The sequence below is a fragment of the Carettochelys insculpta genome, chromosome 1 (assembly GCF_033958435.1).
Source record: "Carettochelys insculpta isolate YL-2023 chromosome 1, ASM3395843v1, whole genome shotgun sequence".
In the NCBI taxonomy this organism is placed as follows: Eukaryota; Metazoa; Chordata; order Testudines; family Carettochelyidae; genus Carettochelys; species Carettochelys insculpta.
Genome location: NC_134137.1, coordinates 47,391,231 through 47,415,173, shown reverse-complemented (window position 1 = coordinate 47,415,173; position 23,943 = coordinate 47,391,231). Strand labels below are relative to the sequence as shown.

At 44.7% G+C, this 23,943-nt stretch overlaps 1 protein-coding gene across 4 annotated transcripts in view; it reads right to left on the bottom strand.

Moving 5' to 3' along the window:
• TNFRSF19 (TNF receptor superfamily member 19) overlaps window positions 1-23,943 on the bottom strand; it is a 118,343-nt gene that overhangs the window by 68,941 nt on the left and 25,459 nt on the right. For 3 of the 4 annotated variants that reach the window (XM_074982154.1, XM_074982139.1, XM_074982146.1), the window contains 3 exons: window positions 16,555-16,663; window positions 13,237-13,347; window positions 911-1,089 (listed from right to left, as the gene is read on the bottom strand). In XM_074982154.1, the coding sequence (XP_074838255.1) occupies window positions 911-1,089; window positions 13,237-13,347; window positions 16,555-16,623 (359 nt within the window). In that variant the 5' untranslated portion in view covers window positions 16,624-16,663. Of the gene's footprint in view, window positions 1-910; window positions 1,090-13,236; window positions 13,348-16,554; window positions 16,664-23,943 lie in introns of those variants that run through there. The other variant, XM_074982161.1, reaches the window with a different exon arrangement.

Sequence of the window (23,943 nt, the reverse complement as noted above, 5' to 3'; positions counted from 1 at the left end):
CATAGCACACTGTGTTAATTACATAAATATCAGTGACTATACACTTTCATAGGACTAAATAGTGACTTCAGTGGTCAGAGACATCCCATTCAAAATAAAAACAAAAAAGCAGTCCAGTAGCATTTTATAGACTAACAAAATAATTTATTAGGTGATGAGCTTTCATGGGACAGACCCACTTCTTCTGATCACCGCTCATCACCTAATAAATTATTTTGTTAGTCTTTAAAGTGGTACTGGACTGCTTTTTGGTTTTCATTCAAAAACAAGAAACACAGCGTGTACACTGAGAATAGAATTTAGCTCCCTACCAAATCTTAGGATGTAAAACCACGATTAAACATATTTGATATTTTTCAGAAGTAAAAACATAATAGTACCACAGTGATAATGAGAAGTGTAAGGAAATAAAAGTTTAAGATTAAAGAGGTTTTATCACAATTTAGAAAATACGTTGACTTCTGTGCTGGGGTGATAGTACATTTATAAAAATTTTAATTGGTTTGGAGACACAAAAGGAAGAAGTTATAAATTAACTTATTTGCAATTTGGAAATGTCTAATCACATGTTGAGTTTTGAAAGAAATAACCCAAAAGTAATAATCATACTTAGCATTTTATCACACTTCATGAATTCAACGCACTGTACAGACCCTGATGAACAATGCCTCACCAATACTCTTGTGAGGTAGATGTGCTAGTATTATTATCCCCATTTTACAAATGGGAAAACAGATAAGTGAAGTGATTTGGTCAGGGTCATATGCTAATTTGTTCACAAAGTCAGTACTCTGGATTTTCTGAGTCCCAATTATGTACTCACTTCTCCAGACCACACAAATAAGTAAATGTTAATGCATATAGTTTCAAATTTTAGTTTTCCAAGTTTCATCCAAAGACATTGACTCACCCTGGTAAGCAGTCCCCACACAATGCATTGCTGGTGGTAGAACAGTTGGACTTCTGAAACCGGTTAACTACTGCACAGTCCAGACAAGGTTTGCACTTCTGAAATCCCCAATCCTCCTTGAATCTGTTTAGCCTGCATGTCATGCACTGTGCATCCTCCCCATATCCAAAGCCGCATTCCTGCAGGGATTAACAAGCAATAGCAAGCTATTCAAACACTGAATGTGTGAATAAGGAGAGACTGCTGGGATAATGTGAAGACAGAGTATAATTATTACTGAGAGTTGGTCTTTCTAGAAACAAAAGCCATCTTTTCAGCAAGTTCAAACGTGTCTTCCACTGCTAATAATCTCCCTTACTTCTATTAGTAACACTGAATCCTCTACTTTATTCAAGAAACCACTGAGCATTTCAATGACAAAGGCGTTCAAGGACTCCAATTGCTTCAATACTAGCAGCTTGTGATAGAATTATTGAGCTGTCTGATTTTAATTAAGCTAGTCATATGAATGTGCAGAACATGGGACAAATGCAGTATTTGGGCACTCACACATTTAAAAAAACAGCTGAGGAACACTTTGATATTAAAGCACACAGCTAAGGTGATCAAAGTTAATTGTTGAAAATAGGATAAATCTTCAAAAGTTTAAAAGCTCTGTTGGCAAATATAACATAGCCCTAGTTAATGGATACAGTAAACAAGGGCTTGAAATGCTCATTACCCACTGAGAATTACACTAATTTAATGATCACCTATTTCACCAACACTTTCAAACAGTTCGTAGAGTGCTGGAAAACCTGCAAGACCTCTGGGAATTTGGAGGTGATGACATTTATTAAATCTGAATATTTCAAGAGCTGATCACTTACGCTAACAATTGCTTTGTGCAAAAATAGTTTTTCCATTTCCAAGATTTTGAGAAATATTTTTGACAAGGCAAGAATACAAAACTAAATATGATATGGAAATGTATGATACAGCAGAAATAACAAAGGTCTGCAGAATTACAGAATGATGAACATATAAGACAACATTTTAAAAGTGAAGAGAAGGTGAGCATGAGGCATGAAATAGGATTAAAGAGAAGTTCATTCAGATGTGCACATTTTCCTTCTCTCATGCTCATTAAAAAAACATACACCAAGTAAAATTGAAACCCAGTAATCTGTGGAACTCACTCCGATAAGATATTAAGACTGAGAATTTATTTAAATTATAAAAGGATTTGACATTTATATAAAATAGATAACAATAGCTAAGATAAATATGTACAGTAAACCCTTGAGATAGGCGGCTTCAAGTTGCACATAATTTGATTTAACGTGAGTTTAGCACAACATGGTGTTGCTCTGTAGCCCCTTCTCCCTGCCTTCTCCCAGCCGCATGGAATCCTTTGCACCAGCCAGTTAAGAATGGCGAGGCTGTGGCCACTTGCAGACACACTGTGGAAGATTAGTAACAGAGAAGGAACAGTGCTAGTCTATATACTATCAAAACAAAAAAAAAAACCAAACAGTCAAGTAGCACTTTAAAGACTAATGAAATAATTTATTAGGTGAACTTTCATGGGACAGACCCACTTCTTCAGACCATAGCCATACCAGAACAGACTCAATATTTAAGGCACAGACTCTAGCTATTTTCTCAACCCACAAGAGATTTTAGCACAAGAGCTCAAGACATTGAACAAGCCCACCCTCATTTTCCCATTCTGTAGCAAAAATTACAAGGATCTAACACAGAACTCTTCTGATTGCACAGAATGGCACCAACAGACAAACAAAAGACAGCTATATAGCTAGAACTATACAGGACAATTTTATATTGTGTATACATCTCATTTTATATGCTTATTTATTGTGCATTTTTGAATAAGAAACTGTTAAAAGGTGATTTATATCGCAAAGTAAAGCGCTCAAAAGTTGTGAAATTCCACATTTGCATGGGCAACCATATTACTGTTCATCCCTTCCTTGCACCAAATAAAGCATGAGTCATGGGAGGAAAAAAAAAAGAGTATGTGATCATATAATTAGAAGACTGTATCAAAATGGATACACACAGGGGGCAGAATTACAAATAGCCATACAACCATCAACAAAGCATTTTTCACCTGGCTTTCTTCTTCCTCTCTTGATCCCAGAACTGAAGAAGCTCCTGCACTGGAGGAAGGGTGGAATGAACCAGTTTGGGTCACGTGCTGGATTTGGGGATTTACATTTTGGGGGAAGTCAAAACGTCACATTTTTCCCCCTGCCTTGTACCCTCCTTGGGTCACAAGGGTGCAGCTGGAGCAGAACAGGGCATGCTGCTGCACAGTGAGCCTGACCTTGTGCTGTTCAGTAATTTTGGACTGCTGCAAATTTTTTTCCTAAGGAATTCATGTGAGTGAAGGGGAAATACCATTTTTAAACATTATATCTCTACAAAACATGAATATAGCTTTATGAGGGAAAAAAAGGTACTGTTGTAACCTGAAGAGATTCTCCCATCAAAATTCCAAAGACTTGCTGCAATCTATGGAGGTATGAGAGCTTCCCAAAAATAAAAGAATGCAAATATACTTTAAAATGTAATGTTAGGCAACTTCAACATATAGTCACTACCAGCTCCCCCTATAACACACAATATATAGCAAAGATTTTATATCTGTGCATGTATATGTATATCCCCCACAAACAGGGACTCTATCCCAGCTGGTACAAACCTGTGGATTTTAAGTTGCTTTGGGCTTTACCCATACACCGAGCATTCTCTCTACGATTTTGCTCTTTAAAATATTTGTATAAACAACATATATTGAAGTTATTCAACAATGTGCTTTTCTTCATCCCTCAAATTTTCATTGATATGACAAATTAGAACAGAAAAAAATAAACAGTAAGGTTTGCTGTAATAGGCATTTAAAAATTTTCTGCATTCATTTACTTTAAATAATTCTCCTCCTCCATGGAATAATGAGGATGTTCAAATGATTCATTATAAAAAGAACTGAGGTTGGAAAGGGAGAATAAACTCAAAACTGAATACATCTCATACTCTCACATATCATAATTCTTGCCAACTAGTTGCATGTGGGGAGTAGACAGCCAGAAATGTCAACATCTTTGAAGTATCGGAGGGGTAGCCGTGTTAGTCTGGATCTGTAACAGCAATGAAGGGTCCTGTGGCACCTTATAGATTAACAGAAAAGTTTTGAGCATGAGCTTTCGTGAGCACAGACTCACTGATGAAGTGAGTCTGTGCTCACGAAAGCTCATGCTCAAAACTTTTCTGTCAGTCTATAAGGTGCCACAGAACATCTTTGAAGAGTTTTTAGTTAAAACTGTATCTTTCTGTGGTGATTGTAACCCTCCGCCTAATTAGTGGGAACATAAAATCATATAAGTTGAAAATGGAAAAAAGCATATTATAGTCAACTGTAGCCCATACTCCTCCTCATGAAAGATAATGCTCTGAAAATAGTAGTTAGAGGGAAAAGAACTGTAATGTATTAGTATTATTTAAATTAAACTTATTAAAAGTTATTAAAATTTTCCAGTCTGCTCTATCACCCACAACATGCTTGCAATCAATGTATTTCAAAATTATCTATCACTATGGTTTCTAGTTTACTAGTAAATGTCTGAAGCATTGGAGCTTCTTATCTAAAATAATCGTATAAACCAAGTTCTACCATTACCTTGCATATGATACTGCATTTGAGTGTATGGGGTTGCGTAAGTTTAACTGAGAGCGGGAACTGGACTGAGCGCCAGGAACTCCTGCTGATATTCAGCTTGTTTCCTCTTTTAATGAGCTTCAGCTGTTGCTCTGTATACCACTTGAAGGGTTATTATAGCTCTCCTTTTTCATTAGTTTGATTAACCTGTCATAATTGGGTCTTCAAATATATGATTAGGAATCAAGCTTTCAGAATAGTAATAATTTTTAGGATCCATTGTGCCAGCACATCCTTCAGAATGTTCCTTCGTTATGTCTTTATTGACAGAGATCTGTGGATTGTAACAAAAGATTCCACTCTACAATGCAGTTGCAAGTCTCCATTCTTCTTTATGGGTTTTAGACATGGCATAGATGGGTCCCCCATCTTAAAATGTTACCACCAGCACTTCCTGAGGATGATTCTGGGTATCGCATGGGAAGATTGTTGCACCAATACCAGAATTCTTTCTGCAGCTCACATCACAAGTGTGGAAGCAAAGAATTACGAAACATCAACTTCCCTGGACTGGGCATTGTATGCAGCTGGCTGATGCTTGTCTTCCAAAACAAGTCCTCTTTTCTCAACTTTGTCATGATAAGTGGACTCACAGGGGACAGAGGAAACAGTACAGGGACATCCTAAAAGTATACCTTAAGAAGGGAAACATTGGCTGCATGAATTGGGGAGAGCCTGCTGGCAACAGACGACAATGGCATTGTGTCATACATCAAAATCTCAGCCTGTTATGAAGAGAATTGCGTTGCTCAAGAGACTGAGGAACAGCAGAGGAGGAGGGCAAGTTACAGCATCTCAACAAGTACCTGTGTTTTCTTCAAACAGCCACTTATCACAAAGACCTGCAGAGCATGGTTTGAACTCTTTAGCAATCTCTGACTTTTTTCCCTGTAGCAGACAATGTTCTCACATTGTGGGATAGTAACACTAGGGTCTCAACATCTGCAATGGTTCCATGTTGAGAACCCTCGCGAATGTTGAATTTCATGAATATGGCAGCCGCTGCCCTCTTGGAGCTCAGTTGCCGGGGCTCCTGTCTGGGGTCCCTGGGGAAGCAGTGGCTACTGGCGCTCCTGCCCGGGGCCCCCGGGGAAGAGGCGGCTGCCAGTCCTCCCTGTCCCGGAGCCCCAGGAAGTGGCAGCCGCCGGTATGCCTGCCCAGAGCCCTGGCAAGCAGCAGCCACTGGTACTCCCTGCCCCAAAGCACTGGGAAGCAGCATAAGCCAGCACTCCTGCCCCGGCGCACCAGGGAAGCAGCAGCTCGTGAATAATTGAATTCGCGAACTTTAAGCCATGAATGTTGAGACGCTACTGTAATGACAAATTGCCGTCAGTTTTCAAACACAAAAGTCTAAGATGAATTCAGTGGTGAATTTCCCTTTCCAGGCTACCTTTGAAGGATTTTTTTTTTTTGCTTTAATACAAGCAGAAACAAGTACACAAGGTAAGAATTAGGTTGCCCTTAACTCTGTGGCTCCAACTATAAAAATAAATGAAGTCTGCAGTGTTGTTCCTACTTATATCTGATCTGTATTTGATCTACTGCATCTAATTAAAACAGGGAATATGATCACATGACAGCAGCCTTTAACAATGGGTAACATTATAGCAACAAAGTGCAGTAGGTACCTTAGAAACAAATGTAAAGACAAGATATCTACTCAGTGAAATGTACGATCTCCAATTTTTAATTGAAGGGCTTTTACCTTTCAGCCTGAAATCTCGCAGGTGTAGTTTACTGCACCCAGAATTTTGTGGATGCACTGATTATAAGATAACACATAAGATTAGACTAATAAGTGCCCACAGGATAATAGCCCATATACCAAGCTGAATTTAAACATCTAAACATCTGTAATCTGGGCCTATAATTACTGCTTCACAAAAATAAGGGATAAAATTTGAAAGAAGAATGGAAACCCTTTCAAATATCCAGCACTTGATATCTTTGTCACTTTGCTAAGTTTAAAATAAAACTGATTGGCTACGTCTATACTAGCCCCAAACTTCGAAATGGCCACGCAAATGGCCATTTCGAAGTTTACTAATGAAGCGCTGAAATGCATATTCAGCGCTTCATTAGCATGCGGGCGGCCGCGGCACTTTGAATTTGACGCCCCTCGCCGCCGCGCGTCTCGTCCCAATGGGGCTCCTTTTCGAAAGGACCCCGCCTACTTTGAAGTCCCCTGGGAATAAGGGGACTTCGAAGTAGGCGGGGTCCTTTCAAAAAGGAGCCCCGTCAGGATGAGACGCACGGCGGCAAGGCGCGTCAATTTCAAAGTGCCGTGGCCGCCCGCATGCTACTGAAGCGCTGAATATGCATTTCAGCGCTTCATTAGTAAACTTCGAAATGGTCAGTTGTGTGGCCATTTTGAAGTTTGGGGCTAGTGTAGACACGACCATTGTGTGTCTTATATTAGTTCATGTGCATAGCTCATATGCACTGCTTTTAGCATTCTGTGATGTAGTAAAATTATGCCAGTACAACCAAATGATAAAAGATGCCAGCTTAGATGTCACCCAGATAAACAAGATCCATGACACCAATCCAGTGTTGGGGTTGAGTCAATAAGTTGGCTGCTGAAAGAAAACTACAACTAACTCATATACTATCAGTTGGAACATGAAACATCTGACCAATGTGGGCGACTGGAAAATTAGAGCTGCTTCAGAATGAGATGGAGAGATACCGATGCAATGTACTTGGACTGGTGAACATGTGTTGGACAGCATCGGGAGAGATTGTGAAGTCATTTGGTCACGGAATGAAACGAAGCATGAAGCAGGAGTTAGATTCCTTCTTCGCAGAAGAGCTTGAGGAGCATTACTGGGATACAAACTGGTGAGTGCAAGAATGATGGCAGCAAGATTTGAAGCAAAACCTTTCAACATCTCAGTCATTCAGGTGTATGCACCGACATCAGACAGTATGGAGGAAGAGATTGAAGTATTCTACAAAGACTTGACAAAGATGCTAGAGGATATACGTAACAGAGATGTGTTGATCATCGGAGGAGACTGCTACGCAAAGGCTGGAACAGATAATGAAGAATGGGAGAGAGTTACGGGAAGGTTCGGATATAGAGAAAGAAATGAACGAGGTGAGAAACTAGTAGAGTTTGCTGCGGAGCCTGAGATGGTGATCTGCAACAAGAGATTCCAACAAAAGGTCTGCAGGAAGTGGACATGGTGAATGACTGACGGAAAGTCTAAGAACATGATAGATATGATTTTGATAAGAAGGTGATGAGTAACATGAGTATAGCAGTACCGAACTTTCCTAAGAGCAGATATAAACTTGGACCACCGTATAATGATCACAAACATTAAGCTAAAACTCAAGCAAAAGTCTAAGACACAGTTTAAGAAGAGAAGAGATGTGGCAAGGCGAGGATAGGCAGAAATAGGGAATGCATACAGAGTGACGCTCAAAGAGAAGATTAGGAATGTGGCCACAGAAAAACACCTAGACAAGAGAGTCGAAGGGATAGCCATGGTGACAGAAGAGGCAATTGAGCAGACTGTTACAGAAGAAGAGAGGATCAATAAGAAGTGGATTACGCAGGAGATGCTGAAACTGGTCCAAGAGAAGAGAGTGTTGAAAGTCAGAAGGGATGTTTCCGAGAGGGCGGAACAGCAATGTAGGGTGAAATGCCATGAAGTAAGGAAAGCAGCCAGAAAGGATAAGGCAAAATGGTTAGAGAAGTATTATGGCGAATGTAAGACCAGGGAGGAGTATAAGATGATGAGCAATATTAATAGGAAGTGGAAGCTGAAGCAGATGGTGATTAAAGATGAGAATGAAGAGGTGCTCATGAACAAAGAGAAGATTGTGCAGCAATGGATGAGATAATGCACTGATCTATACAAAGCACAGTTGGAGCCGAGTGTCTCAGAGAGACTGATCAAAGAACTGAAAGAGATATCTCCACTGAGCATCAAGAGCGAGACCGATATTTCGAAGGAGGAAGTAGACAGAGCAGTGGAAGGACTAAAGAAGAACAAGAGCCCTAGAAATGATAAGATCATGGGAGAGATGGTCAGATATGGCAGAGAAAGTATGATTCACGAAATACACTGATTATATAAACAAAAAAATCAGTCCAGTGGCACTCTAAAGACTAACAAAATAATTTATTAGGTGATGAGCTTTCGTGGGACAGACCCACTTCTTCAGATCATAGCCATACCAGAACAGACTCAATATTTAAGGCACAGAGAACCAAAAATAGTAATCAAGGTTGACAAATCCAGAAAAATATCAGAATAATAATATTAAATATTATTTAATTATTGAATATTATTATTCTGATAATATTTTTCTGGATTTGTCAACCTTGATTACTATTTTTGGTTCTCTGTGCCTTAAATATTGAGTCTGTTCTGGTATGGCTATGATCTGAAGAAGTGGGTCTGTCCCACGAAAGCTCATCACCTAATAAATTATTTTGTTAGTCTTTGAAGTGCTACTGCTTTTTTTGTTTTCATATTATATAGACTAGCCTGGCTTTCTCTCTGTTACTACCGACTATATAACATACCATGGAAAGAAGGGAAGACACTGAGGAATGGACAAGATCTGTGCTAGTGACAATACACAAAAAAGGAAGTATATTGGATTGCCAGAACTACAGAACATTTGCGCTAACAAGCCATCTAGGCAAGGTTCTGATGATGATACTTAGAGAGACTTTAAGATCGCAGACAGAAAAACATCCAGCAGACGAGCAAGCAGGGTTCAGGAAAGAGAGAAGTACCATACAGCAGATACTGGCACTAAGATTGATAGTGGAGAAAGCTTGATGGAAGAACAAGAACATATACCTTGCTTTGTTGATTTTCAGAAGGCATTTGACAGTATAAATCAGAAAGTGACTTGGGCGGTGTTGGAGTCAGACGGCGTGGATAGCAGACTGATACTATTGTTGAAGGACATCAACGACAATGAAGGGAGATGGGAAGTTGATTTAGAACGAGTCAGAGGTACGAGATGGGGAGATTCAATATTGCCGAGTATCTTCATCACACATTTAGAGAGAGTGATTGACAAGATCAAGGAAGAGGTAGAAGGGATATCTGTGCTCGGGATGAGGATTAACACCTTGAGGTTCATGGATAATATAGTTATTGTTGAGGAAGACGAGGAGAAGCTAGTGAAAATGGTGTAAGTGCTAAATGAGGAAGGGAATTGGTACAAACTGATAATGAACATCTATAAAAAACAATGGTATTTGGAGATAAGGAAATAGGAAGAAAGATCAGCGTCCATGGGATTGAACTAGAGAATGCACAGAAGTTCACAAATCTGGGAAGAAACAATGTATGATCTAGACTGTAAGAAAGCAATAGAGACTAGAATAGTGAAAGCAAGAGTGAATTTGAAGGCGATGGATAAGATCTGGAAAAGCAAAAGTGATTAGCTTAGGAACAAAGCTGAGCGTCTTGAAAATGTGTGTATTCAGCAGCATGTTATACGAAGGTAGACATGGGTGATAATTAATGATTCGAAGAGAAAGATATTGGCATTCAATATGTTATAGAAAGATCCTGAGAATAGGATGGATACGGAAAGTCACCAACGAGGAATTATATAGGAAGACACAGCCAAAAGAGAATCTATTGCAGAAAGTTATACAATGAAAGTTACAGCTATTCGGGGACATTTGCAGAATGAACAAAAAATCCAGACCCTGGTATTTGGCATAATGGATGTTCAAATAGGAGAGGCAGACCCCATAGAGAATGGGTAGATGACACAATAGATTGGTGAGGGGCTAGCCTACAAAAACTAAGCAACTCCGCACTGCACAGGGAAAGATGGAAGGAAACAGTGGCCGTGACTACACTAGCCAAAAACTTCAAAATGGCCATACAAATGGCCATTTCGAAGTTTACCAATGAAATGCTGAAATACATATTCAGTGCCTCATTAGAATGTGGGAGGCAGCGGCACTTCGAAATTGACATGGCTCGCCGCTGCACGGCTTGTCCAGACGGGGCTCCTTTTCGAAAAGACCCCGGCTACTTCGAAGATGCTAATGAGGTGCTGCCATGAATATACAGTGCCTCATTAACATAATGGTGGCCATGGCACTTCAAAAGCGCCACTTTCAATAGCGCACGGCTTGTCTACATGGAGTCCTTTTTGAAAGGACCCTGCACACTTTGAAATCTCCTTATTCCTATTTGGTTTGCATTCTGTTGCAGTTTTCTGTTTGAAGAGTTTAAAACCTTTACTTTGAACACATTTCATAAGAATAGTAAACATAACACAGCATGCAAACTCTGAGAACTTTGAATAGAAAAAGCAAGTCGAAAAACATAAATATAACATTTCTACAATTGATGCAGTAATCTTTGAATAGTCCAGGATTCTATAGCATCACATCTATCATAGCAGCCACTAGGAGAAATGATGAAAAAATTCCCGAGTCAAGCTTTACTAATATGCAGAAGACACACAACTGTCATTGGCAGTCTACACTGAACAACAATCACCATGTTATTCTAATGTCTGGCTGTAATAAGCATCTGGATAAGGACAAGTTGGCTAAAATTGAATGCAGAAAGACAGAAGTGTTTGAAGACAGAGGGAAACACTTTGAAAGCACATGCTTGCACAGACACAGCCAAAAAAGTTAAAACTCACAGATTGTTGAGACAATCTGTAGTTTGGCAATTCTGTAGATTCCTTATTGATGCTCAGCCATTTTATAGCAGTATCCAAGAAAATGCTTTCTACCATTTCCCCTAATTGGCTAAGAGACTCTACACTTGCCCCCAACTTCAAAGGGGGCATGTTAATCAGGGTGACGGGGGATTACTAATGAAGTGCTGCGGTGAATATGCAGCACTTTATTAGGCTAATTCTCCCCCATGGCAACTTTGAATTGTCAAATTTCGAAGTGCCGGCATGTGCATAGCCATGGGTACTTCGAAATGCCCGCGCTTCTTCGAAGTGCCTTTACTCCTAAAAATTCTCCATCAAGCTATAAGGGCTAGGGCCTGAGCAGTCAGACCTAGTGGTTGGAGTGAGGAGCCAGAAATTGGAGCCAGCAATCAGATCTGGAATGAGAGTCAGGAGTTAAGCCAAAGACCAAGCCAGAGTCAGGGATGGGAACAAGAGAGTGGGGACTTGGAGCAAGGCAGGAAAGCAGGAACCAGGAGCAGAGAAGAGCAAGATGTAAGGAGGGCAGAAACCAGGAAAAGGCTTGGAGGCAGGAACGGACAGGATTCAAGAATCAGGCTAATAGGCAGGATTCAAAGTGGAACCCCTGACTGGCTGCCTTTAGTTGCTTGGACAACTTCTTGTGCCTCCCTTGCTCAGTTATGGCTTTGTGAGTAGACCCCCTGTATTGGCTTTCTATTTCTGCCAGATTATTGTCAAAAATTTTAAACAGAATAAAGCCAGGAACCAATCCCTGCAGAACCTTCTGGACTCACACCAGTGTATCAATGATTCCTTATTTACAATTTTTTTTTGTTGCATCTACACTACACACATCTTGAAATAAGATATTTCGGAACAGCTGTTTTGTAATAGTGTATTTCGAAATAATACATCTACACGCGGAATCTATTTAAAAATAAAGCATCCACACTCATTGGACACTGAATCACATTTAAGGCCACCAGGAAACAGTCGCTCTTCTAGAGTTCGATTTAGCACGTGCCTAATAGGGATACACTAAATCAAATTTACAGGGCACATCCATTGACTACAGTACTCCTGCCCCCCATTACAAGTAAGGGAAGGTGATGGGAGTGACATCATTGGATGAGATTTCCTGATTGTTCAGCCTTGAAAACATATTAAAACTTTTGTTGTTGACTTGCATATGGGTGGCTGTGACATTCTGCACCTTGGACTAGTACCCAATTTTTTTTTGGGAAGAAGGGTGCTTTGGAAATCAGGGTTTCCTCTTGAAGGAACCCCATCTATCCAGCTAGTTTGCAATTTGAAAGCAGCTCTTTTGATGCTCAGGGTGATGGCCATTATGCAAATGAAGCACTGAATATTCATAATATTGCCTAATTAGCATTTCCAATCCACAGCATTTATATGTCCCTCCGAAAGGGAGAGGCAGTGTAGACGTGGCCTTGGAGAGCTAAGTCCCCCCAGCAGGAGGCATCATGGTGGTGAGCCATGCCCCATTACACTACCCCACAATCAAGCATTACAAACTCAGGAAGCTCAAACGTAAGATTACACTTAAAAGAAATCCAAACACGCCGAGATAAGAAATGCACAGTTAAAGCACCCAAACATTCTTATGCTGTACTACCATGAGGGGGAAAAATGACAACAAATGTAATGTCTTTAAAATCAGCTTAGTATTTATGGTTCCAAATTAAACTGCTTTAATCATTGCTGCTTGGATACTGTATGGAACTACTATTTTCTGAACCATATAGATTTGGGTTACATATAGGAATCAAAAGTTACATACTTTTAAAAATGATGCATGTAGACAACAAGCTAAACTCATAAAAAGTTCTTTCATGCATAAACTGATACCAAATTATTTTAACCATACATGTAAATAAATTTGTGAAAAAAGAATAAAACCAAGAAAATATCATATGGCATTATATCCTATACATACCTTTGACAGCTCCATTCCAGGTCCACACTGTTTGCAGAGGATACAGTTTCCAGCATGGTCTCTGAACTCTTGCTCTCTGCAGTCCCCAGTCTCACAAACTCCTTTGCTCAGCTTAAAATAAATAAATAAATAAAAATACAGTCAAAAGAAATTCACAATAACGGTTTACATTTAATCTGGATATTTACATCTGGGCCAAATAATGAATTTCAAAACACTACAGAAAACCCCAACTTAATGGGCTAATGCCGGGGAAGGGGTCTCTGTTAATGCCAAAAGTCTGTGAAATCTGAATGGTTATACTTTATGACGAGGCACTGACCTTCCCAGCCCTTCACTCACTCCTGTCCTCTGCCCGCCCTTCCCTTGCCACCTTCTGACCCATTCTTCCCCTCACACCTCCATCTCCCTCTTCCAATTACCAAGAGAGGAGCTGCACACCAGTCTGGCTCCTTCCACCTCCTGAGGCTCTTGGCATGCTCAACGCTTTGGCTCTGAGCCACCTGCACAAAGGCAGAATGTGGCTGCCACCGCCAGCCTGCCAGCGGGCAGTCATCTGCGGTGCCATAGCTGCTGCTCAGCACCATTGCAGGCAGCAGCGGCTGGGCACCAACATGCTCCATGCACACAGGGCGGGGGGAGGGGAGCTTCTGCGCCCCATTGCAGGTGCCCCCACCTACCGCAGCCCCAGCCGCTCCAGTGGCTACTCTGACCCCTAGCCACGGCAGCAGCCCCAGCGGTGGCCCCAGCCGTTCTGGCAGCTCCTCAAGCCCTGGTGGCCCCAGCTGCTACAGCAGCCTGGGGTCCCAGCCTCTGCAGTGGCCCTGGGGGCTACTACAGCTCCTGTGGCTCCAGCGGTGGTGGCTCTGAGTTGCCGGCATTTATTTGCAACGGAGAGATTGGTGGACAGTGTCTGTTATTTCTGAAGTCAGTTAAAGCAGGGTACATTAAATCGAGCGTTTTACTATATACAATTAGTTAAAATGAATATGTAATTAAATCTACTTTAACCCAACACAAACTGTATTACATAGTATTAATAAATTATATTAAAATAATTTCTTACCTTAAAATCAATTTGAGAAAAGGTCTTTTCTATAAACATGGTCCAGTTAATGACACATCCCTAGAAATATCTTTCTAGAATATGACCAGAATTTTCAAATGCAGGTATACCATGTTTGTAGTTAGATGTCTAAGTGGATTGACGTTACAGATACTCAGGAATCAGCAACTGCTTTTGACTTCAGGGGAACTTGTGGATGGCTGGTGCTTTTGGAGAAGTCAGACAACTTCTTTAAATGTATAAATATAGATTTAGGTCCTAATTTCAAGAACCAATTTTTGAAACTCTCATTTGTTCTAAATTGTAAGAGTGGGTTTCAGTTATTTAAACCATCTGCATATTTGCATTTTGTAAGCTGTGAAGGAGATTAGAATCTGTAAAATTTAAGTATAAATTTTCAGAGGTTTTTATTGGCAAGCAGACTGCAGGATGAACAGTTCAAAGGAAATATTTTTTAATTTGCACCAGTATTCAAATTGTTTTCTTGCTTAATATATTAAGTGCACATACAGATGCAATTTTTACATTCCACAGTGTTTGAATACAGCTTCTGACCAAGATAGGATTTACTGTTCTGATGTTGCAAGGCAATCTGCACTACAAATAGAAACACCAATAAAGAATCTCAGTAAACCAGTGGCATCCTGTAGAGGGGTGCAAGTCTCCACGAGCAAATTGTACTGCAGGATCAAATTCAGTACATTTCGCATTTTGTCTCAAACACACACAAACTTTTTTGTCTAAATGACTAAAGCCGAGGTGTACTTTTGATGAAAATGATTATTCTGGAAAATGATTTTGGAAGTCAGTCTAGTTCCATGTGGAAGGGCATCCACATCACAAAAGTCACCACCACCCTGTTTGGTAGTGTCAAAAAAAGGCCAAAGCATGAATCTGCTACTGAGATTACATGAATGAAGTTTGTTAAGATTATGTCTCTGGGCCTGTGTTCAGGCATCCTGACATAGCAGTGGAAGCACACTTGTGCCAACTGTACTATTGCTGTCTTCTATATAAATAGAGTATTTGATTACTGTGCTTCATTTCAGGTGCCATGCACAGAAATGATCAATGATGTACTCATGGATAAGGGTAAAATTTTGTCATGATTATTTTTAGTAAAACTCATGGACAGGTCATGGGAAATAAAGAAAAATTCATGGACCTTGACTTCACTAAAAATAATGGGGTGGCAGGCAGGACTAAGCAGAAAGAAGGAATGAAGTCCCATGAGGTGGGACTAACAGGCTGAGTCTCCCATCATGGTAGAGGGGCACAGCCCAGGTTTCAGCAGCATTGGGAGGGAGCACAGACCCACTCTGGATCTGTGGGACTGGGGTAAGCAGGCTCAGCTACAGCCACCTCCAAGTTCCGGCAACTGCAGCTGCGGTAGCCTCTCTGCCAAGCCCGGGATGCTATGGGCCTGGGTTACGTGGCCCAGGCTGCAGCCTCCCACCTCAAGCCCAGGCTGTCCGAGGGCTGCAACGTATATCCCCAGCTGCAGCTCTCCTCCCTCCACTGAGATGCAGCAAGGCTGAGTCACATAGCAGAGACAGCCCAGCGGTAGTCCCCTCAAGCCTAGGACAGCAGGACTAGGGTGTATGGGCATGGATACAGCCCTCTCCAAGCCCAGAACAACATGGGGCTACATTGCAAGACCCCAGCTGCAGCCCTCCAGCCTGGGACATTGCAAGGTTGGGGCTGAAGCCCCCAGCAGAAGCCACTGGGCAGAGGCTACAGGGTCACGTTTCCAGCCCCCAGCTTCTGAACAGGGGTCCACAGTCCTGGCTACACCTTCTGAAGCCCTAGAAGTCACAGGAGGTCTGGTAAAGTTATGGAACCCATGACTGCTGTGGCACCTGTGCCTTTCGTGTGCCTTCCCCGGGGACCTTGCTTCAACTTCTGAAGTCAATAGACGGAGGTGTTGCACAACCACTAAATTCACGTATGTTTTATTCTGCTCAAAACACCTTCATGTGGGTAAATTCAGACACAGAGGTGGATATTTTGAAGGACAGAGGGGAAGAAGAGTGGTATGGAAAGATGAGTCATGGCTAATTTCAATAGAGTAATTTGTAAATGCAGAATGCCTATAACTGTCACTGATTTTGCCTAAACTAATACGCTGAAAATACTGCATTCTATATATTAATAGTTGCAATAAAATATAAAAATTATTCTACCTCACTAGTTTATGCAATTATTTCCTAAGATTCATGATAAAGAAAAGGAAGTACTCATTATTTACTTACCAAATACATTAATAAAAGTATTAGCATCTTCACTATTTTATTTTGTCTTTGTAATCTTTCACTGTCCATTTCTTATGGTTAAAGCTCTCTCCTTTATGAAGAACTAAATCTAAAGAAAAAAGAAATATTTTAAATTCCCATGTTGAATAATGAATTTATACTTTAGATGTAACGTAATATTTGTATAAAATTCATAATTATGTTACTTTTGTGTGGTGAAATAGATTTGTCAACATTTCTGAAATGTTTCAGATGAACAAGTCCAAAATACTTAATATTTAATTTACAAATGTTGTTGTTGTGTTTTAAATGAGTGGCTACATAAAGAAAAGATAAAATATAATTTCAATTTATATGCAAAATTTGTCCATTCACTTAAATACTCCATGACCAGAAAAATGTGATATTGCTGTTGAACTGCAAGTGAAGAACATCAACATTCGTTGACAGAACTGTCTTCAAAGACATGAGTTGACTTGAAGTCTGCTGTATACTTAGAAGATACTAAGTAAATATAGAAAAATAGACATGTAAACCAGTCTATTTATTCAGGGACCTGATCCAAAATCCACTGAAGTCAATTGTGCTAGACCACTTTTTAAGTCAGTGGTGCACGACCCATGGGTCACAACCCCTTGGGGGTCGCAGATGTCTTCTTGGGGAGGTCATGGCTCCGGCGCCACATGCCACTCTTTAATGAGCCACTTGTGGCTCCAAGCACTGCTGCCTCTGCCTCCACTGGCAATTTTGGAGGCTGCCACCGCCTAAACAAAGCCCACAGTTAAAAGTGGATTTGGCTTGTTTGTTTAAGAGGCCCCACAAGTGAAGTCAGCAGCTCCAGAGCCACAAGTGGAATCAGTGGTGGCAGGGAGCCCCGAAAAAGGAAGCTGGCTGGGCAGGGAGCCCAGGAAGAGGAAGCCAACTGGGCTAGAAGCTAAGGCAGCAGCAGAGCTGGGGGGGGACGCAACCGAGCCTGCCCTGCCAGAGCGAAACTGAAAAGGAGGCGGCAGGGGTGGGGGGGCAGCTAGGAGAGATGGTGGCCATGGAGGAGCAGAGTCTGGAGCTTGTTGTTTCAGCCAGTTAAAACCTGGGGTGGGAAGCTGGGCTTGGGTCTGAAGGAGGGTAAACTTGGGGATGGGGGGGTAAGGCCTGGAGATGAGGTAAGTTAACTCTCTAACTGGTACAAATCATTGTGTGTGCACTGTTCTTAAAATAGGAATGACAGAAAGCATGGTTTGACATTATTAAGGACCGTTTCACATTCATGTGGATTGTAGCTCCAAGTATTGATTTCTTAACTGAATTTGAAAAAAATGGCTTCTCACTATTTCACAGGTCATGACATAAGTGCAATAAAATATGGGGGGGCGTGGTTGGAAAAAGGTTGCACACCACTGTTCTAAGTGACTGTTCTATGAAATTCAGAACAAAATGATATGTTTGGTCACATCAGATACATTTTAACATGCCATGCAACTCAGAAAATGGATTAAAGAAAGAATGGAGAAAATAAATGTAATTCAAAGCCTTGTTAAATATATTTTGGCAGGAGTAGCAAGCTGGGAGAGAGGGTGAAAGTAAGAAAGGCGCCGAGGTAGTTTTAGGGTTTGGATTTAAGATTTCTAGAAGCCAACAAAACAACAGGTTCATGATTTGCACAGCCACTAACACAAAAGTTTTTAGCGAACAGACAGGTGAGAACAAATTTTTCATTTCTGAATTCAGAAGCCAAATAGAAATATAACCTGAGTTTGTTGTGCAAAAATCTATAATGCAACACCAAAAATGCGGAGTATTAGCCCATTGTATATAATGTTATTCTGTAAATACAAATCACCAAAGCCGCGTCTACATGTGCATGCTACTTCGAAGTAGTGGCGCCAACTTCGAAATAGCGCCCGTCACGGCTACATGTGTTGCGCGCTATTTCAAAGTTAACATCGACGTTAGGTGGCGAGACGTCAAAGTCGCTAACCCCATGAGGGGATAGGAATAGCGCCCTACTTCGACGTTCAACGTCGAAGTAGGGAACGTGTAGTCATTGCACGTCCCGCAACATCGAAATTGCGGGGTCCTCCAAGGCGGCCATCAGCTGAGGGGTTGAGAGACGCTCTCTCCAGCCCCTGAGCTCGATGGTGGCCACGTGGAGCGGGCCCTTAAAGCTCCCCGCCCCCTCCCTTCCTGTGCAGAAAGCTGAGAGAACGTGCAGGCGGCAGCCCAGACATGCAGCCAGCCTGCATGTCTCTGAGCACCACAGACACCCACCCCAGCTGTGATGGCTGCATGGCAGCCCCCCAAGCGCCCTCAGGGAACCCCCCCCAAGGGAAGCCAGGGCTCACAGCCCAGCAGCCAGCCAGGGAAGCGGCAGCAGGGCCCCTCCTGGACGGAGGCCGAGCTTCGGGACCTGCTGGGGCTCTGGAGCGAGGAGGAGGTGCTCCAGGTAATGGGGGGAAGAGACGGAACGCGGATGCATTCGCTCAGCTGGCCGAGGGCCTGGCCGCCCGGGGTCACCCTGCCCGCACTCCGGATCAGGTCTGGAGTAAAGCGAAGGAGCTGCGGCAGGGTAATGCCCGGGCCCGGGATGCGGCCAGCTGATCTGGGGCCGCTCCCGTCACTTGCCCCTTTTACAGGGAGCTCAGGGACATCCTGGGCCCCCGGCACACCTCCTCCCCTCCGGCCACTCTTGATACCTTGGCCGAGGAGCCCCAGCAGGCCCTGGAGGCAGAGTCCGCCCCGGAGGCAAGCCCCACACCCTGGGGGCCCCCCCAGGAGCCCACCCCCAGGGAAACGGAGGAGGAGGAGTCCTCTTCCAGTGACGCCGGCCTGAGGATCGCCATCCCATTGTGGAGCTCCAGCCTGGCGTCCGCCCCCTGGGTGTCCCTCGACCGTGGGAGTGGACCGTCAGGTATGTACCCCCCTTGGTGCACACCCCCGGGGTTGAGGGGCGGGGGTAATAGATATGACCAGGGCCCTCCACATGCCCAGATGACCATGGCCCCAAGGACAGCAGAGGCACGTCCCTCAGAAGAGTGCATCAGCCCCTGGCCCCCACAGCACGACAGTGCCATGCCCCATCCCCGGGGCTGGGGGGAGCGGAACCTCTAGGGTCCCCTGGGGCGAGGGGGTGGGACACCCAGCAGCAGCAGCAGCATGTGATGGAGTGGGGGGAGTGCAAATGCGAGACTCAGGCTACATATGAGAAACAAGAAGCAGAATAGCTCCCAGTGGCTAAGGCTGATCCTGGGGCTACAACTGGCAGGTAACACCTCTGCCCTGATCAAAGAGGAGGGAGGAGCCGAGCTGGGTTTGAATCGGGGGCGGCAGTTAGAGGCTAGGGGAAGGGAGAGCTAGAAGGCAGCCAGCCTGAGGAGGGGGAAAGCTACACCCCAGAGGGGCACCCCTCGGGGTCTTCTCCCCAGGACGGGTTTGAAGGACTGTCTGACTGCTGTACTGTCGCTTCTGGGAGAAACTGGGCATCTGTTGCCTAATAAAACTCCTGTTGTACATGCTGAGTGAGAGCCACTCCTGCCAGCCGATGGGGTACAGTGCAGTGCAGGGGGACCCCTGAACCCCATCTCAGCAGCATCTCCCGGGGACGGGGATGGGGAACCTGCAGCAGAGGGGTGGGGGGACAAGGGCCACGGCTCGGGGCCCACACTAATGGCTGTCTCCACTCTTCTTCCCCCGCTCCTCTGTTCCACAGCTGCACCATCGGAAAGACCGGAGAGCGCCAGCGAGGCATCAGTGGTCCTGGACAGCCCTCCGGGGCCATCACTCCAGGCCAGCCCCTCGGCGGAGGACCGACCAGCCCCACGGCGGGGAAGATGGCGGACCCAGAACCACCAGCCGATGGCGATGGACCCCCAGCTGCTGGCCCTCCACCATCGGCAGCTGGAGGTCACCGAGCAGCGGCTGTGGGTGGAGGAACGCTGCCTCCAGTTGCAGGAGCGGGTGCTGGCCTGGTGCCAGGAGGCATGGGGGACCTACATGAGGACTCTCAACCGTATCGCGGACTCCCTGGCCCCCCATGCTGCGCCGTCCGCCGCAGCGCCCGCCCTGCCTGCTCCACCTGCTGCTCCAGCCGCTGCGCCATCCGCCGTCGCACCGCCACCTGCCACCGAGGGCCATTCCGCCAAGGGGGACCTGGGGCCAGCTAACACTCACCGGCCGTATCTCCCGGTCTGCCCGGCCCCCAGCCAGCCCCGGCCAGGGCTGAGGCTGAGGCCGAGGCGGGGATCCCGGCCACCCACTTCCAGCACTGGACTTTAGGGGTGTGGGGCCCAGGACATGGCCCCCCCCTTTGTATATATTCCCCCCAGTTTTAAGTTAGTTTGTTGTAAATAGTTTGTATATTTGACCCGTTACAATGCTGATCCTTACCCCCCCATGTAAATAGTTCTCCCCTTCCTTGTCTTCCCCTTTCATGTTATCCCTATTTTTATAATGTATATATATTTATAAGTTATTTTCCCTGTACATAGTTAGTCTTGTTGATAATAATAATGAGTTCTAAAGATATTTGAGTTGACAAACAACTGTCTGCTTTTATTTTTACAAGAAAAGTGGGGGGGGCTCTTGGGTGCTCTGTGGTGTGGGTGTAGGGGCAGGGAGTGTTGTGGAGGATGGGGGGGCAGTGGGGGGCCTACCAGCGTTCACCCCACGGCCTCATCGAACTCGGCCCACAGGGCCTCCCCGACCTGGGTCCCTTCGGGGTCCACCTGGCGACTGGGGGCAGCGGGTGGCTGCACATCGGCCCTGCCAGCCTCCACAGCCCAGCCCTGAAAGAAGGCCTCCTCCTTGCTCTCCACCAGGTTGTGGAGGGCGCTGCACGCACCCACCATCTGGGGGATGTTGGTGGGGCCTGCATCAAGGCGGGTGAGGAGACACCTCCAGCGCCCTTTGAGGCGCCCAAATGTGCGCTCCACCACCTGGCGCGCGTGGTTCAGGCGCTGGTTGAAGTGCTCCTGGCTGGCAGACAGATGGCCTGTGTACGGGTGCATGAGCCAGGGCCGGAGGGCGTATGCCGCATCTGCGATGATGCAGAGGGGCATGGTGGTGTCCCCCACAGGGATCTCCCGCTGGGGGATGTAGGTCCCCACCTCCAGCCGGTGGCACAGGCCCGAGTTCCGGAATACCCAGGCGTCGTAGGTGCTGCCAGGCCAGCCCCCATAAATGTCCAGGAAACGGCCCCGGCTGTCCACCAAGGCCTGGAGGACCACTGAGTGGTAGCCCTTCCTGTTTAGGTAGCGTACTCCACTGTGCTCCGGGATGCGGATGGGGATGCGAGTCCCATCCAGAGCCCCGAAGCAATTGGGGAAGCCCAGGGTGACAAAGCCCGCGATGGCGGCATCCGGGTCCCCAAGCCTCACGAGCCTGTGGAGGAGCAGTGCGTTGATGGCGCGGACGACCTGCAGGGGAAGCACATGGGAGAGCACCAATGAGGGGGGTGCAGGGTGTGTGTGGCCCTCCCCTCCCCTCCCCTGCCAGGGCTGCCTCCCCCCCTCCCCCCGTGGGTCCTCTTACCTCCATGAGGACAGCCCCGACGGTGGCCTTGCTGACGCCAAACTGCTGGCCCACGGATCAGTAGCTGTCTGGAGTGGCCAGCTTCCAGACAGCGATGCCGACCCGCTTCTTCACGCTGAGGGCACGGCGCATGAAGGTGTCCTGGTGCCTCAGTGCGGGGGTGAGCCACTGGCATAGCTCCAGAAACGTCAGCCGGCTCATCCGAAAGTTCTGGAGCCAGCGGTCGTCGTCCCACTCTCCGAGCACCAGCCGCTCCCACCAGTTGGTGCTCGTGGGGTAGCTCCACAGCCGGTGGTGTGTGCAGCGGCGGGGTGCTGCAGGGTTGGGGGCTGCGTCCTCCTCCCCTGCGGGCAACTCCTCCTCTGTGGCAAGGAGGTGCTCAGCTGCCTCCTGCATGGCATCGAGCAGCGCGAGCACTGCTCCTGCAGGGGCGGCTGTGTGGACCTCTGGCTGCTGCTGCTGCTGCTGCGGGTCCATGACTGCGTCGCTCGAGGTGTGCGTGCCTATGGCTCTGCAGACTGCGTGCTGTGCAGGCCGAGTGTGTCTGGGAGGGGCCCTTTAAGGGAGCGGCTAGCTGTTGCCCCGGAAGTGCTAGTCCGCCCTGTGACCCTGTCTGCAGCTGTTCCTGGCACCCTTATTTCGATGTGTTCTACTTTGGCGTGTAGACGTTCCCTCGCATCGCCTATTTCGATGTGGTGCTGCACAACGTCGACGTTGCCAGCCCTGGAGGACGTGTGGACGTTATTCATCGAAATAGCCTATTTCGATGTTGCTACATCGAAATAAGGTATTTCGATGTATCGTGCACGTGTAGACGTAGCCCAAGAATCCAATACTAATTTGCCTTTCTTGAGCACGTCAGAACAGTATTTCTTAAGTTATTTTAAATGGAAATTAACAGAAAGTGTTAAACATAATTTACATTAAACTGACTTATATTTAAAAAAATTAGTTGTCAATTAACTTCACTTAATTCATGCAATTAACTCAAATTACTTTTGATTTTCAAACTGCAATTACACTCTTAAATAATAGAATACCAACTGACATTTAGTAAATATTTTGGATATTCTTCTACATTTTCAAATGCATTGATTTCTATTACAACATAGAATACAAAGTGTACAGTGCTCACTTTGTTTTTGGCTACAAATAATTTCACTGTAAAAATAAACAAAATTAGTGTTTTTCCAATTCACGTCAGACAAGTAATGTAGTGCAATCTCTTCACAGTGAAAGTGGAACTTACAAATGTATATTTTTGTTACTTAATTGCACTAAAAGAAAAAACCCCTAAAAACTGAAACCTACTGCCAAACTTTAGAGCCTACATTCCATTCAGTCCTATTTCTTGCTCAGCCAATCACTAAGACAAACAAGTGTCTTTACTACATGGCATGCCAGCAGTTAGTAGTTTGCAACTTTGAAGTTGCTGTGGGAAAAATTAGCCTAATGAGGTGCTGCATATTCACTGCAACACTTCATTATTATTCCCCACTCTGGCTGATTACCATGCCCCTTTCCAAGTAGCAGGCTAGTGTAGATACAGCCCTTAAGTTTATATCTCCCCTACTGAAGTATATCATCACACTGTTTTAGTTTCCTCATATTACAGACAGGTGTTTAAGCAGTATCTCCCGCTAGTCTTTGGTTTAATTTAGTAATCTCTGACAGACCCCTCACCTGTATTTCCCCTCTTTGTCTTTTGATACATGTGCATACAAAATCTTCTGGTTCTGAGTTATCAATAACTCTAAAACAGGTAATGTTGTCTTTAAAGTAAAGTTCCCTCACCTCTCCTTTTACCCATTCCACCTTCCCTAACATGTTATAGACAGTGAATTTGCAACTTCGAAGTTGCTGTGG